Source organism: Sinohyriopsis cumingii, chromosome 17 (assembly GCF_028554795.1).
Source record: "Sinohyriopsis cumingii isolate HCF-2022 chromosome 17, ASM2855479v2, whole genome shotgun sequence".
NCBI lineage: Eukaryota > Metazoa > Mollusca > Bivalvia > Unionida > Unionidae > Sinohyriopsis > Sinohyriopsis cumingii.
Window position 1 is genome coordinate 82,994,817 of NC_142977.1, and position 17,452 is coordinate 83,012,268.

Below are 17,452 nucleotides of genomic sequence, written 5' to 3' on the forward strand. Positions count from 1 at the left end.
TACCATTGCTTAGTATCTCCATTTCTATTGAATAATTACCATTGCTTAGTATCTCCAATTCTATTGAATAATTACCATTGCTTAGTATCTCCAATTCTATTGAATAATTACCATTGCTTAGCATCTCCAATTCTATTGAATAATTACCATTGCTTAATATCTCCAAAGTCAGTAAATTCGATCCTAGGCAATACCATAAAAGCTCATGCTCTTCTGGCCAGATAAAACTTTGAAATGTTGATAGACTGAGGTACAAAGACAATTATCATTTTTATCAAGCCATTTCCAGCTGGTTTGATACATGCAAGTTTGTGACATCAGCTGTACTCAAACATCAGAACTGCACATAGCAACTGAGCAGTTTTTGTTGTTGTTGCTTCTTTATACTTTTATATGATCATAAAACAATTTATTTTAATTGATGATGCAAGAATAATAATCATATATTTGTTTCTAGATTTGCATGAAAGACCATGAATGCCCAGCCCCAAACTTTTCCTTTGAATTCGGGCAAACATTTGCACACAGCAAAGCACATAGGATCTCGATAAGAAGTGTATACTGTTTTTTTGTTTTGTGAGTTTTAACAGCACTTGAACACATTATTGGCTATATAATGCTGAGAAAAAGGGAGCTAAGTGCCTTTTCTAAGGAGACACAGAAACAGCAAAACTAGGCTGGTCTGTGCAGGTATCAGAGTCGTATGCAGAGAAGAAAATATATACATGATTAAGTCTTACCTGCCACCCTAATTTTCCCAGCTGTTGAATGATCCATTTCTTGGATTAAGTTATTATGAAGGACCTGAAAGCAAATGGAAGATGGAAATAAACATGCACAAGTAATGTTCAGAACACTATTTATAACAAAACAATTTAATCTTACATGGTTGATTTTGTGCCTGATATAAATGTTCAATTCACTTTTTCATATCACACAACCAGACTGGAACAATTTAGCTTGTTGTTGTTGTTATGTGTTTAACTGCATTTTTCAGCAATTGATAGGCTATACATAGGAGCCAGTATATTTGGTGGAGAAGAAACCCCAATTAAAATGCAGGAAGAACCACCAACCCATGGGAAAGCTACTGGTAAGCTTTTTCAATTAACTACGTTGGCCTAACATCAACCTCAAAATCCATGCTCACAGAAGCAAGATGTCAGTTATCTATAAATGTAAGCACCTTAGACAATTGGTCATCCGGGGCCCCAAGAACAATTTAGGTGTTTTCATTGATGTATGCATCTCAATATTTTTAGATTCAAGAATCAAACTCTAATAAATCCTAATTTGTTTTGAAATCCATTCAATGAATGTGGCTAAAAATATTCTAAAACATAAAAGAGAAGGCCTGTAATAAATGCCAAAATGCACTCAAATTTTGCTCCAAGATGTGGAAAAAATTCCAACCAACATGGCATATGATGAGGGTGTCAGGCTGAGACATATTGCTACTCATATCAAATATGTTGTTTCTGCTAACTCATCAGAACAAAACACAGTCTTGTATAATGTCTAAATTGCAATATGGGGACACTGTTATTGTGAATCAAGACAATACATATATTATAGCATATCACATTGTAAGCTTATGACAATCAATAATATTTTTTCCAGACAACATACTTGCACTGTTACCCACATTCTTCTGTTTGCTGACTCCAATATTTTTAGACCATCTGTTTTCCTATTTTTCTGTTACATTATCTATCTGTCTTTGAAGCGGAAGCTTTATATTTAATGTTATAGTGGCCATATTTGATGGTGGACTGGTATCATTTGTACTAAATTGAAAGCCCTTCATGTCAGGGTGCTTTTTGTGAAATCAGCTCACATTCTATTAAAAAAAATTATCTAAGAAAAACATGTTATTTAAATATATTCCACTTTTTGTATATGTACAGGAGCGGTAGTAATGATGGATTGGCATTATCTACACAACACTGAAAGCCCTTTCCTTTAGGTTGCGATGTTTCTGTTAATTAACTCAAATCCTGCTGAGCCAGTTTGGGGCAGAAGTCCTTTAAAGTTTTCCCAATTTTAATAACAGTGGCCATTTTCAGTGGCTTATCGTGCATTGTTGGTACAAACTTGAAAACCCTTTATGCCACTGTACTTTCCATCTTGAAAAAACTTGAGAGCCCTTTATGCCAGTGTAATTTTTGTCATATTTAGTCAATTCATGTTTAGCAGTTTTGGAAAAAGGCTGTTTGTTCTAATGTTTTTCTACTTTTAGAAATAGGAGCCATGATTGATATGAATTGTCATTATCTGATATGAATTGTAATTATTTGATACGAATTGTCATTATCTGATATAAATTGTCATTATTTGATATGAATTGTTATTATTTGATATGAATTGTTATTATCTGATATGAATTGTCATTATTCGATATGAATTGTTATTATTTGATACGAATTGTCATTATCTGATATGAACTGTCATTATCCAATATGAATTGTCATTATTTGATATGAATTGTCATTATTTGTACGAAACAAAAATACCTCCATGAAATGGAGTGTATTTTTATAAATTTGGTAAAATTTTTTTGAGCTATGTTTGAGAAGTTGTTTAAAGGACTGCCTATTTTTTTAGGACAGCAATAACTGATGGTAGTTCATAATTATTTCAATAAATCAGAAGAGGCTTCATGAAGGGTAATGTCTGTCAGATTGGGTCACAGTTTATGTATGCGTATTGCCTTTATTGTGTTTCTGCAAGGGTATTGTCTGTTAGATTGTGTAACAGTCTCTTCAACATCTTTTTCTGATAAAATTGTTTAAAAGTTTTTCTATGTTTACAAATAGTAGTAATATTTGTTGGTAAATCAGCATCATTTGCAAAGAGAAACCTGAAATGCTTTTATATTATGGTGTTTTCTGTCAATTTGTTCATATTCTATTCAGAATTTCTTAAGATGTCAAATTATTTAATGTGTTTAGTAATTGCAGACATATTTGACTGCAGATCAACATTGTTAAAATCTGAAAGACCTTTATGCTAGGGTGTTTTTTTTTTTGTTGGCAGATTTGGAGCAAAGGCTGTTTCTTTATTTTAAGTAGTGACAGAGCAGCATCACTTGAAAAAATTGTTTTGAAGGTCTTTTTGTAATCATGACCATAACTGATAGCATATTAACACTATCTGTACTCTCCATCAAAGTTTCTCACATTTCTGTTCAGCATTTATTTGAGGCATAGTTGTTTAAAACTTTTTAATTTTATTTAACAGTGGTCATATTTGATGGGAGTTTGGCGTAATTTTGAAAAATCTGAAAGCCCTTCATATAAATATGGTGCCATCAAATTGGTTATATTCTGTTCAACAACTTTTTAAATGTTCTTCAAAGATTGTTTTACTTTTGATAATAGTATCCCCACTCAATAGCAGATTGACATCATTTGTGTAATCTGAGATGCTGTCATGCCAGGGTATTTTTTGTCTCTAATATTTTAACCTTAGTGCAAGGTGAGCCATATATAACTGAAATGGAAGTAAAAGATCCAACAATAAAAAAAATTTCTTTAACCATCAGTGAAATTAAAAGCAATTATTGGTTAAGACATAATAAAGATTATCACCTCCCACCTCTTTTTGCAGCAGCTGTTGTTGTTTAGCAGACTGAAGCTAACATAAACTTTCAAAATTTGTTTTCTCTATTATAATACCTGCTAAAGTTAGTGCTTATGGATTAGTTTAGTCTGACTTTTGAGGACAAAGGAGCAACCATTTCGATCAAATGTGTGCTTAGATCATGCATGATTACATATCAAGAAATTTCAGCCACAGTATATGAAAGCTGTAGTGGTGTGCCAACATTCTCTATATTGTGCATGCTGCAGAAACACACAACTTCACTTTACACTTTTCACTCTGCTAGAAGTATGTGATAACTGTGGAATACCCTCATAAATATATTTATAGTTTTAGCAATTGCAGCCATATTTGATGGGATTGGTTTGATATGCAAAAATGAACTTTTATTTCCTATTTTTAGTACCAATGACCATATCTGATGGTAGATCTGTATCATATGCACAAAATGAAAGGCTAGTCAAATTTTGCTAAGTGGCTTGAGAGGTTGTTTTAAAGGTTTTTATATTTTTAGTAACAGCAACAACATCTGATTGCATATTAAAAACATATGTACAGCTTTAAAGTCTTCATGGATGCTTCCTGTTATACTTGGTCAAACTCTGCAGTGTTGTTATTGAGTAGTTGCTTAAAGTTGTTCTATTTTTAGCAATGATGACCACATTTAATGGCAGATCAGCATTTGTACAAAAATTTAAAGGTTTTCTTCCAAAAATGCATTCTAACAAATTAACTCAAATTCTCATCAGTGTTTTTTTTATTTGAAGATCTTTAATATTTGTATTTTTTTAAAAATGCTAGTAGAAGAGGATATATCTGAGGATGGATTAGCATCATTTCAATCGATTCTATAGGATTCTCCAGGATGACTATGCTTGGAACTGTGGTTTTTGAGAAGAACTTGAGAGAAAAAAATTGTTGTTAAACATACAACAGACAAGTGATGATGGACAACGCACAAAAATGACACAGGGCCATCCAATAAGTTCACCTGACTTGAGCAGAAGATTTCCTGTATTTAGTGCCTTCTTAAAGAAAAATAAAAAATGCCAACCTGTGGATCTGAAAACACTTGCTGCATATTATTTATGGGTCCAAATGGAATTCCTGAGCTTTCAAACACCGACAACCATTCTTCTGTTGATTTCTTGATAAATCTGAAACAATAAGAAAACCATAACTTGTACAAATCGAAATACTCAAAGTACCTAGTGGATTGTGGCCTCAGAAAGTGACAGGACATGGTTGACTGCATTTTTTTAATGTTGGGGTAGGCGTGCAATGTTATATCTTAAAAATAACTTTGAGGAAAAAAATGAATCAACTCACTGAAAAAGTTTATACCTAATAATAGCTGAAGCTATGCAGTAAAGATCAATCCTGCTCTATTTTGTTGTATGATGCACTTATTTACATTATAACACTGTATGTCACATTATCACAATACTGTATTGTAAACAGTATTAAATATGAGATTTATCTGAGGGTGAAAAGTAATGATGCCACATGAAGGAAATCCTCAGCCATCCTGGGAATGCATTCAGTTAAAAAGGAGGAAATACACTCTTTTAAACTACTTTCTCTTAAAACATTTTGGTGAACAGGTATAAAGGAATTTTGTCCAACAGTTTTGGAACCCAGAAACAAATATAGAGAAGTCTGTAGAAAAGAAAAAGAAATGTTGGATCACAGCTCTGTGAGATAAATTAGAAAATTCATTAGATAAGGCTAATTATATTTGGCATCTTGTAAATTTAATAAGAGTAACTTGTTCGAGCATTTTACTGAATCAATCTGAATGTGAATTTAATAAGAGTACCTTGTTTTAACTCTGGAGGTTTGATCATTTTAAGTGTACTGAATCATTCTGAATGTGAATTTAATAAGAGTACCTTGTTTTAACTCTGGAGGTTTGAGCATTTTACTGAATCAATCTGAATGTGAATTTAATAAGAGTACATTGTTTTAACTCTGGAGGTTTGAGCATTTTACTGAATCAATCTGAATGTGAATTTAATAAGAGTACCTTGTTTTAACTCTGGAGGTTTGAGCATTTTAAGTGTACTGAATCAATCTGGATGTGAATCATATGCTAATCTTTCTAGTGTGTACTGTGGTTTCATTTATTTTGCTGGTCTTTATTTTGGTGGTTTTGTGGGGATTTTTTGTTGTTTTGTGGGTACTTAAGCTTATGGATTTGCCTGTCAAAGTTTGCATTTTCGTGGGTATTTAATTTCATGGATTTGCCTGTCAAAGTTTGCATTTTCATGGGTATTTAATTTCATGGATTTGCCTGTCAAAGTTTGCATTTTTGTGGGTATTTAATTTCATGGATTTGCCTGTCAAAGTTTGCATTTTTGTGGGTATTTAATTTCATGGATTTCCCTGTCAAAGTTTGCATTTTCGTGGGTATTTAATTTCATGGATTTCCCTGTCAAAGTTTTCATTTTTGTGGGTATTTAAATTTATAGATTTGCCTGTCAAAGTTTGCATTTCGTGGGTATTTAATTTCATGGATTTGCCTGTCAAAGTTTGCATTTTCATGGGTATTTAATTTCATGGATTTGCCTGTCAAAGTTTTCATTTTCATGGGTATTTAATTTCATGGATTTGCCTGTCAAAGTTCGCATTTTCATGGGTACTTAATTTCATGGATTTGCTTTTCAAAGTTTGCATTTTCATGGGTATTTAATTTCATGGATTTGCCTGTCAAAGTTTGCATTTTCATGGGTATTTAATTTCATGGATTAACATTTACATGTAAAGAAAACAAAAGAACAAAACTATGCTGACAACAAATAGAAGTTACACCAGTAGTTAAAACAATACTATGACCTGTATGAGTATATATCAAACATCTGTCTAGATCAATCACTTAAATTACTTAAATTGAGAACAATAGGGAACAGCAACATTATGCTAACTGGTTATTAAAATACATGTGTAAGATCTCTTACTGTATGATTGCCATCCATAAAGTTGCTCTATCAGTACTTTCTGACATCCAAGACATTAACACAGTGGCTCAAGATTGGTACAATTCAGCTTAGATCCCCATCAGTTTGGATAGTGTCAGCATTCCACATGTGAACCAATCACTATCAGCATTTCACATGTGAACCAAACATGTAACCAGCTGCCCCAGGCTCAATGCATTTGGCAGGCAGGGTTAATAATTGATATATTCTGAGCTCATCAAAGTGGTAACTAAACTGAAAGACAGTGGAGTGACTCTTTTGTTTGAATGGAATGGTGAGTAATGTTATCAGATTGTTCCAGATATGCGGCAGGTTGTAATAGTCCCCATCCCTGTTCAGCATCAGTTTGTGCACACCATTCCATCGAGTGAATGTTAACAGTCATTAGAGAATAATTCAGGCTGCTGATGAAGTCCTTAGCTCCAGGTTAGCTTTCTATTTATTGTTTGTGTATGTGATTGAAAAGTTAAAAATCATTGTCAAATATGTATACATCCTGTATTTTAAAATGATTTTTGTTATGTTTTAAAATATATTTCAAGGGGGATAACTGTTCACAAAACCTGTGATTCTCAATAGGTCTGTACATAAGTTACTTTGCTTTGATATGCAAACTGCTACTTTGGCCTCTACAGTAATAGTAAAATCAGCCAATTAGATGAAGATTACTTCTTCATCATACATATGTCTCATTCATTACTGAACTCATCCAAGATCTTAATAATTTAAGCATAATGTCCTAATTTGATCAAAATTGGGTCAGAAATGCAGCTTTAACAGTGGTAATAAACTAACCAATCAGATGCATCATGCATTAGATATGGATCTCAATCCTCATCAAACTCGTTCTGGACCATAATGTTCCAAGTCTGATCAAAACTGAATGTGTTGTAACCAAACAGACACAAAATCACCTCATTAATATGCATGGAACTTGCTTTTTATTGAATTTGTTAGAGATTATCATGACAAAAACCCATACTCGAAGTTTTATTGACAAGTCAGAAATGTTGTTTCCTGAATGGTATCAGGTAATTGTTGAAAAATGGATACATCATGCACAATCTGTGACACAGGCTTGACCATATAATAAGCTGACTTGGCCTTTTTTGCCAGTATTGGCAGCCTTTTTTTGCTAGGTGAGCTATAACACAGCACTGGCAGCAGTTTTTGCCAGGTGAGCTAAAACATCATACTGACAGCCTTTATTATTAGATAAGCTGAAAACAGTAATACTGACAGCCTTTTCTTGCAAGTTGTGCTAAAAACATAGTACTGACAGCCTTTTCTTGCAAGGTGTGCTAAAAACAGTACTGACAGCCTTTTCTTGCAAGTTGTGCTAAAAACATAGTGCTGACAGCCTTTACTTGCAAGGTGTGCTAAAAACAGTACTGACAACCTTTTCTTGCAAGGTGTGCTAAAAACATACAGATGACAGCCTTTTCTTGCAAGGTGTGCTAAAACATAGCATTGACAGCCTCCTTTATTGACAGCCTATTTTGCCAGTTGAGCTAAAAAATGACATTGACAGACTTTGGCAAAGAATGATCTAATATAATGATGCAACTTGCAAATATATGCCATGTACCAATTTTAAGGACATTGCTGAAATTGTGCAATAGCAATAGCAAGAAATTAACCAGCATAAAAATTAGAGGTGGACAATTGATTAAAATACAGATTTAGAAACAAAAAAGGCCACCCCATGTAAAAGCTTGTTTCTGGTAGAAAGAAGTATAAAATTAAGATAACCATAAAAAGTGATCAGTTAGTCACAATTATCACAGTATTTCCCATGATAAGATCTGGGAACCAGACAAAGTCATTTATCAAAAAGCTTGGGGTTGGCTTATTATCAGAGACATCTCCTTAGTATATATATTTACCAAAAAGTTTTGATATGGAGGTGCTCTCACCATCAGGCATGGGCTTCAAATAAATAAGTTAATAAAGTTTATTTTTCGTTACAGGTGAAAGGAAAATGTAGACAACATTTCTAAGTAATGTAAAAGGAAAACTGAAACAAGAATAATGGGATTGATGGATGGGTTATCTATTGTAAATTGTAAAGCACAAAGGAACTTACTACTAAAGCAGTGGGAAAAAGGAATGCGGGTGGGAAGAAAGGGGCTTATTAAAGGATTCTTTCTTGTGAAAATTACATCTAGTATGGTGGCCAAGTGGTCTAAAGCGCTTTCCGTTATGGATCACTGCCATCTCACCTCTGTCTGCGTGAGTTTGAGTCTCAGATTTAGCCAATGTGGGTATGTGAGAAAGCTTGCCAGTAGCTTCTCGTGAGTCGATGGTTCTTTCTGGGGGTTTTCCTGGGTTCTTCCTCCACCATTAATACTGGCCGCTTTGTATAGCCTGTTGTGTGCTGAAAATGGCGTTAAACCCTACAACAACAACAACATATAGTATGATCCACAGTACTGTCCCTTCAATTGAAAAACTCTTCAACATGATGAAGAACAAGGTCGTTTTTATTAGCAATGATGGTTAACATATTAATTTTATTCTAATTTTTGGTATCCACAAGGAATTATATTTTAAAGATTAGTCTTGAGGAAATTACTGTTTATCCCTGCATATCACAAATCAAACTGCAGAGATCGTGTCTATGCTGTCCATTCTGTTTATCCCTATGTATTGCACACCAAACTGTGAACTGTGGAGACCCAGTCTATGCTACTGTTTGCTCCAGCATATTGCACACCCAACTGTGAACTGCAGAGACCAAATCTATAGTGTTCATTCTGTTTAACCCTGCAAAATCTACACCAGACTATGACATACAGTCTATGATGTTCATTCTGTCTACTCTTATATACTGCATAACAAACTGACTTGCTGAGACCCAGTCTACAGTGTTCATTCTGATTACCCCTGCAAATTGCACACCAGACTGAACGGTGGAGACCCAGTCTATAATGTTCATTCCTCCATGAATTAAAAAAGCAGTATATACCTTAATCTGCAGGCACATCATTGAATGCCTAATCTGGGTCTACATTTTTTCCAGCTGATACAGTGAAACAAAATCAACTTACTCTCGAGTTAAAATACCGACTAGTTCCACTCTGTTTTGAACTCTTTGTCTGTTGGATATAAAATCAGGATGACTGGCAAGATCATCTAGATGAAGCTTCTGAAAATTACAAACAAATGTTTTAGCATAATACAATGTCTGGAAAGAAAAGAACTATGTCTCCACTAGGTCTGTTTGTCACTTTTCTGAATCCTGGAACACAATGCCATTCCAATAAAAAACTCTTAAGTTTGAAATCATACCATTATGGTAGATGAGGATTGACCTGTGTAATGAAATCATGTGTATAACAAATTAGCACCTACCTGTTTAATAACAATTAGAGCTTATTTCAACTACAAGCACCAAAAACCTGGTGTAATATATAAATCGTATGTTAGTATGTCTTGATAAGAATCTTCATGACTATTCAACTTTGTCTTGATTATTTTGCTCCAATTTATGCCATTGCTAATCTCAGGAAAAACTGGATTAACTACTACAGAGCTTTTTACAACATATTGCATTAATTTATTATTCTTTCACAAGTCACCAATTCATGTAAATAAAATGATATCTACTTACCTGACAGAGAAGTTTAAACTGATGATCATTTCCTGCCCCTACCATGAAGTGGCCATTCTTTGTCTTAAATGCCTGCAGAAAAGTTACATTGATTTACACTAGACAGAACCATGCAGACAGTACATACACCTGAGATGTGGTAAACCAAAGAACCCGAAAATTTACTTTAATTAATAATTAGTGCTCAGGCTAAAATTACTTTTCTGAAACAAGGAAAAGGACAATAGTTTCCAATCAGGTACCTGAAGGGACCTGTTTGGAATGAAGGTTATTTCATTTAGGAACCAAATGACTTACTGTTAATAACAAATTGTACAATGTTATGGGGAGGGGTGAGAGTAAAAACAGGCAAAATCATATTCATACATGTCCTATATTTTTTTTTTTAAAAATTAAAATATAATGAAAATAAGAGTTTTTCATGTGCATTTTAGTAATATGGAGCAAGACAGTTGGAAGGGCAGATATGAGCAGTGCACAGGTATTTATTTCAGGTAGGGGGATGGGGGGGCTCTGTTTCTAGCTGAAGCAGTACAGCTGGTAAGAGTGAAAATGTCTATTATAAATTCATCTTCCTTTTCTTGCTGCCACTACTGAGAAGAATTAATACTCAGTTTGACTCAATGATAATAGGTTTTAATATTTTCATACATCAGAAACAATTGAAAATTAACTGTACTGCATTTAGCTATATTATACAGCACCTAAGACTTTTAGCTATATTATACAACACCTAAGACTTTTAGCTATATTATACAACACCTAAGACAAGAGTCCCTTGAAGGGACTGATGCTCATCTGGCTGAGAAGAATTTCCAGGAATTCAAGATAAAACCATTTCTTCCTTTTAAAAATGTGGCATGCTGAAATCATGTTTGATATTCTTCAGGAATAACAAAATTTACAAATTAACTGCTGTGATGAACATACTGCATGTCAACTTGTCACCATATTCATTTCAGACCAGAGACATCATAATAAGTCAACGGGCAGAAACCAAATAATGGTATGCCTTTCTATTTTGGTAGAGCAATGATTACAAGACTTTCAAGATAGATACCATGGTGACTGTTTTCAAAATCAGATTTTTGTCACCATTTCTATTTAGTACCAACTAGACATCATAAAAAGCATTTTGGTGAAAGCAAAATATTGATATTACCAGCCATCTTGGAAATGTAGTTATAACAAGATTGAAAAGATGGGCATTGTGGTAGTCACATTAGAAGTCAGATCAGAATCATTTTCATTTAAGACCAACTAAACATCATAAGAAGTTGTCTTCTTAAAACCCTTGACTTATCTGACCATTCATTTTGGAGAAATAGTGATAACATGATTTTCAAACTTCATGTTGACATGACTATCTATTCAGAAAGAATAGTGAAAACAGTATTTAAAGCTGGCCATATCAGACATCAGATTGGCACCATTTTCATTCTGAACCTAATATATATTATATGATGTCTTCTGGTGAAAAGCCCATGGCAATATTATTTTTCATTCAGCAGGATTAGATAGCCATTGTGGCAGCTATATCAGACATCAGATTGGCACTATTTTCATTTAGGACCAAATATACATTATAAGAAGTCTTGTGGTAAAAAGCTCATGGCAATATTATTTTTCATTCATGAGGATTAGATAGCCATTGTGGCAGATATATCAGACATCATATTGGCACCATTTTCATTTAGGACCAAATATATACTATAAGAAGTCTCGTGGTGAAAAGCCCATGGCAATATTATTTTTCAGTCAGGAGGATTAGATAGCCATTGTGGTAGCCATATCAGACATCAGATTGGCACCATTTTCATTTAAGGCCAACTATACATCATAAGTCTTTTAGTGAAAACCCTGTGTTGATATGACCATCCATTCAGAATGAGTTGCAACAAAACAATTTTTCAGATGGCTGTTCTGGTGGCCTTCTTGCCATCAAATCAGCATTAATTTTCATTCAGGACCAACTAGACACCATACGAATCTTCTGTTGAAAAACCCATGTAATGATGACTTTCCATCCTGGGGAAGTAGCAATAACAAGATTTTCTGGATGGCCACAATGTTAGCCATCTTATCAGCAGCAATTTCATTGAGAACAAACTAGACATCATAAGAGGTCTTTTAGTGATAACCCCATAAAGCCATCCATTCAAGAAGAGTAGTGGTAACAAGAGTTTCATGATGGCTGTTGTGGTGGCCATATTGGATGGCCTTGTATTGGGGTACATTATAGACTGGTCATCACAATAACACCATTCCAGGAAGCCATAAATGCTTACTGTGATATTAGGTGAGGTCTACTTAAACTGGGCCTGACATTTCCATTTGGACACAAATGGTAAAATAATTTAAGCATACAGAAGCAACAAAATGTTTACTTTTTATTTACATTCATCTGCCTTTTAACTTTCTCAGAACTCAGTTTTGTAATGTGGATTAGCAACCTTTGAAGGAAAAATAGAGATACAATAAAGCTTAGTCCAGGATACAAATGGTTCTCATAAAGATTTACATTGAGGTAATGTATATACTTGCTCATAAGTTGAGTCCAACTTCAATAACATAGACTCTAATCTGTCATTGCATAATATAATAGCATATCAGGGTCTATGTTCCTTGTTATACTGATTGCTCCTAACAAACTGCATTCACCCAGATCTGCTGGTGCATGAAGCAATGGCTGATCTGGGCCTGTGTAGTTTGTAGTTGGATTTGACATAGAAGCAAGCATATTCAGTCTGAATAGGCTGATCTGGTCACTATCATAAAACATATCCACTTTGAACAAAACTCAAATTCCACATGCTGATATTCTGGAAACTACTTTTCAATTAAATGCATTAAATTAATATTCTAAAACAAACTAGTATTTGGTGTGCTCAATACCAAGATAATGCCAAGAGCAGCTTTTGCTATGGGACAAAATTTTGAGTATCTACTCAGGTTGATAAGTTTTACTGTGGGACAAAACTATCAGAATATGTACTCAAGTTTATAAGCTTTACCATGGGACAAAACAACTGAGCTGAATATGTACTCAAGTTGACAAGTTTCACCATGGGACAAAACTCTGAATTGAGTATGTACTCAAGTTGATAAGTTTTACTGTGGGACAACTTATTAGTTGAGTATGTACTCAGTTTGATAAGTTTTACCATGGGACAAAACTCTGAGTTGAGTACATACTGAAGTTGATAAGTTTCCCTGTGGGACAAAACTTTGAGTTGAGTATGTACTCAAGCTGATAAGTTTTATCAAGGTAGGCCCTAAAGGCAAATATTGATAGTAACTGTTTGCACTTGGTCCTATTCAAAATGCAAGAATGCTTGTTTATGAGATTACCTGATACGGCACAATGCTGGCATGTGAGGTGCCATAGCGTTTAGCCTCAATCCCTGCATTAAGATAATTGGAACCAATGTTAACCAGAGATGCAACCTGGAGAAAGTAGAAAATCAGTTATGAAGACAGTGGCTGAATAATGAAATGTTAGAAGTTCTAACAAGTTTCAAAATCTGGTGACTGCCAGATAGGATACCAGACAAGAATCTAGTTTTCATTTAAATACAGTGTACCAGACAAGGCTCTTCATTATGGATCACTGCCATCTCACCTCTGTCTGCATGGGTTCGAGTCTTGGATTCGGCTAATGTGGGTATGTGAGAAAGCTTGCCAGTAGCTTCTCGTGGATCGGTGGTTCTTTCCTGGGTTTAACCGGGTTCTTCCTCCACCATTAATACTGGCCGCCATGTATAGCCTATTGTGTGCTGAAAAATGGCATTAAACCCTACAGGTGGCGCTATACAGTTTCGCATTTTGCATAGGGTTAGGATTTTAAAGAAAAAGAATTTCCCCGGCTCTCCTCACTGGTTATACTGGCTATTTAAAAAAGACCTTGTATATCTTAGGTATAATGCAAAGAACCTTTAATTCCCTTTATTTTGGTGTATGATTGATGGGTGTACTATGGGTTATAGAGTATACAGCTTGGCCTTACTTCAAATGTGCACCTTTCAAAAAAGTGCTAGCTCTACTTGGTCATTTTCACTTCCTGAACTTCAGAGGTCAATTGTATAAAAAAGAGCCAATAACTTTTTTTACATTTTATATATTTGGTAATTCATTCATTGCACTTTCAGAAGCTGGTATTGTCTAGTCTGGCAAAATTCATTTTCCCTATTTTAATAGCTGCTGTGTATAGTGCACTTTAGACTAATTCAGACTGATTTTTTAACACAAGGGAGCAGTCATTTTAGTTAGCAGTGTACTTAAATCATGTAAAATTTCCAAAAGTACAATATCCAAAAGAAATATCATCCACATTACATTAATGTAGCATAGAGATATGCCAACATTCTCTCCACTGTGCATGTTTTAAATGCGAACTACTTCACCTTACATATGTCACTCTCTCAAAAGTACATATTATCTGGTGAGCGCCACCATAAAGAAGATATAGGTATTATTTTTGTATGATTTAATTATATTTATATGGCTGAAACATTTAAGTCGCAAGCATCAAAACAATCCTTTTGAATAATTCTCCTGCCTTTCCCCCCCCAGAACAGTATTTATGAGTGTCAGAGTCTCGAACAAGTCCAGCCTCCCCCCCCATGATAAAAGTGAGCTATTTTAAGAATGCACATTACATTTTGTAAACATAGCAACCAATGTTATGCTGAATGACAGGAACATGAAACTAGCCAGAATTATTTCAGAGAGATCAACAATGAATTTTACAATTAGAAAAGGGAGGTAACTCATCAGCTTCATAAAGGTCAAAGGTCAGAGTGTAAAATATTTGCCTATTGTTTAATATGGAAGAAGCGAATTCACTTTCTCTTCATTTATTTTTTTATTTCATTGCAAATTAATGAAAAGAAACATTTTCACCATATATTTCTGTCACTTATTGCAACAGTTTTAAATTTAAGTTGACTCTATTCCTATATTCTAAGACTTCTAATTTCCCCATAATTAAGGTCACTACTCACACAAACATACCTCATGGCACATTATGTAAGCAAGAGAAAAATTATCATAATTAGCTTATTTTCATGCTTAACATCAATATGAATGTACCATTTTATTCAGAACATCATACATAAATATATGAAAATAAAAAAAATAATTGCAAACATTTTTATATTTTCTTAAGGTGGCGCTATACAGTTTCGCGTTTTGCATAGGGTTAGGATTTTAAAGAAAAAGAATTTCCCCGGCTCTCCTCACTGGTTATACTGGCTATTTAAAAAAGACCTTGTATATCTTAGGTATAATGCAAAGAACCTTAAATTCCCTTTATTTTGGTGTATGATTGATGGGTGTACTATGGGTTATAGAGTATGCAGCTTGGCCTTACTTCAAATGTGCACCTTTCAAAAAAGTGCTAGCTCTACTTGGTCATTTTCACTTCCGGAACTTCAGAGGTCAATTGTATCAAAAAGAGCCGATAACTTTTTTTACATTTTATATATTTGGTAATTCATTCATTGCACTTTCAGAAGCTGGTATTGTCTAGTCTGGCAAAATTCATTTTCCCTATTTTAATAGCTGCTGTGTATAGTGCACTTTAGACTAATTCAGACTGATTTTTTAATACAAGGGAGCAGTCATTTTAGTTAGCAGTGTACTTAAATCATGTAAACTTTCCAAAAGTACAATATCCAAAAGAAATATCATCCACATTACATTAATGTAGCATAGAGATATGCCAACATTCTCTCCACTGTGCATGTTTTAAATGCGAACTACTTCACCTTACATATGTCACTCTCTCAAAAGTACATATTATCTGGTCAGCGCCACCACAACAACAACAACAACAACAACCAGAAAAGGCACTTTAATACAAATAAGTTAGCCTCAGTTAGTATTACCTTCTGTTTTCATTGACAGGAGTTATTGAGAGTTATTCTCTTTTCAAAAATAATTTTAGTTATGAAAATAAAAGATCAACGAATGTCAAATTATTCAACCATCCCATGTTTAACAGACCTTTATGCAAGCTGTGATTAATGGTAGATACAATTACCAATGAGTCATGCAGGCATTAATAAGGTGTGATTACATCTAGATATACTGACCAATGAGTCATGCAGATATTAGTAAGGTGTGATTACCTCCAGATACACTGACCAATGAGTCATGCAGACATTAGTAAGGTGTGATTACCTGTAGATACAATGACCAATGAGTCATGCAAGCATTAGTAAGGTGTGATTACCTGTAGCTACAATGATCAATGAGCCATGCAGGCATTAGTAAGGTGTGATTACCTCTTGATACACTAACCAATGAATCATGCAGACATTAGTAAGGTGTGATTACCTCTAGATACAGTGACCAAAGAGTCATGCAGGTGTTAGTAAGGTGTGATTACTTCTAGATACAATGACCAATGAGTCATGCGGGTGTTAGCAAGGTGTGATTACCTCTAGATATACTGACCAATGAGTCATGCAGGCATTGCTAAGGTGTGATTACCTCTAGACACACTAACCAATGAATCATGCAGACATTAGTAAGGTGTGATTACCTGTAGATAGTGACCAAAGAGTCATGCAGGTATTAGTAAGGTGTGATTACTTCTAGATACACTGACCAATGAGTCATGCGGGTATTAGCAAGGTGTGATTACCTCTAGATATACTGACCAATGAGTCATGCAGGCATTGCTAAGGTGTGATTACCTCCAGATACACTGACCAATGACTCATGCAGACATTAGTAAGGTGTGATTACCTCTAGATACACTGATCAATGAGTCATGCAGGTATTAGAAAGGTGTGATTACTTCTAGATAAACTGGCCAATGAGTCATGCAAGTATTGTAAGGTGTGATTACTTCTAGATACACTGACCAATGAGTCATGTGGGTATTAGTAAGGCATGATTACCTCTAGATACATTGACCAATGAGTCATGCAGACATTAGCAAGGTGTGATTACCTCTAGATACACTGACCAATGAGTCATGCAGGCATTAGCAAGGTGTGATTACCTCTAGATACACTGACCAATGAGTGTCAATGACATACACCTTTGGTCAAGGCATGTGGTCTTGAATTTAACTTACTCTGCCGAAACCAATGTTTTCTCATCAGACATAACCATGAAGTCTGACATTTAGACCTCTGAATCTATAGGTTTCTTTATTACTGTGTAGAATCAAAACTGGAAACAGATAGATGGACAGAAAACATCATAAGATAATGGCCATTTGGTGGGCATTAAAAAAAGAACAAAG

At 34.5% G+C, this 17,452-nt stretch overlaps 1 protein-coding gene across 5 annotated transcripts in view; it reads right to left on the bottom strand.

Moving 5' to 3' along the window:
- Positions 1–17,452, bottom strand: part of LOC149779328 (succinyl-CoA:glutarate CoA-transferase-like) — a 52,436-nt gene that overhangs the window by 3,307 nt on the left and 31,677 nt on the right. For all 5 annotated transcript variants that reach the window (XM_089939946.1, XM_089939947.1, XM_089939950.1 and 2 more), the window contains exons 9-13: positions 13,546–13,641; positions 10,195–10,266; positions 9,632–9,729; positions 4,658–4,760; positions 741–804 (exon numbers count right to left, since the gene is read on the bottom strand). In XM_089939946.1, coding sequence (XP_089796072.1) covers positions 741–804; positions 4,658–4,760; positions 9,632–9,729; positions 10,195–10,266; positions 13,546–13,641 — 433 coding nt within the window. The remainder of the gene's footprint in view (positions 1–740; positions 805–4,657; positions 4,761–9,631; positions 9,730–10,194; positions 10,267–13,545; positions 13,642–17,452) is intronic.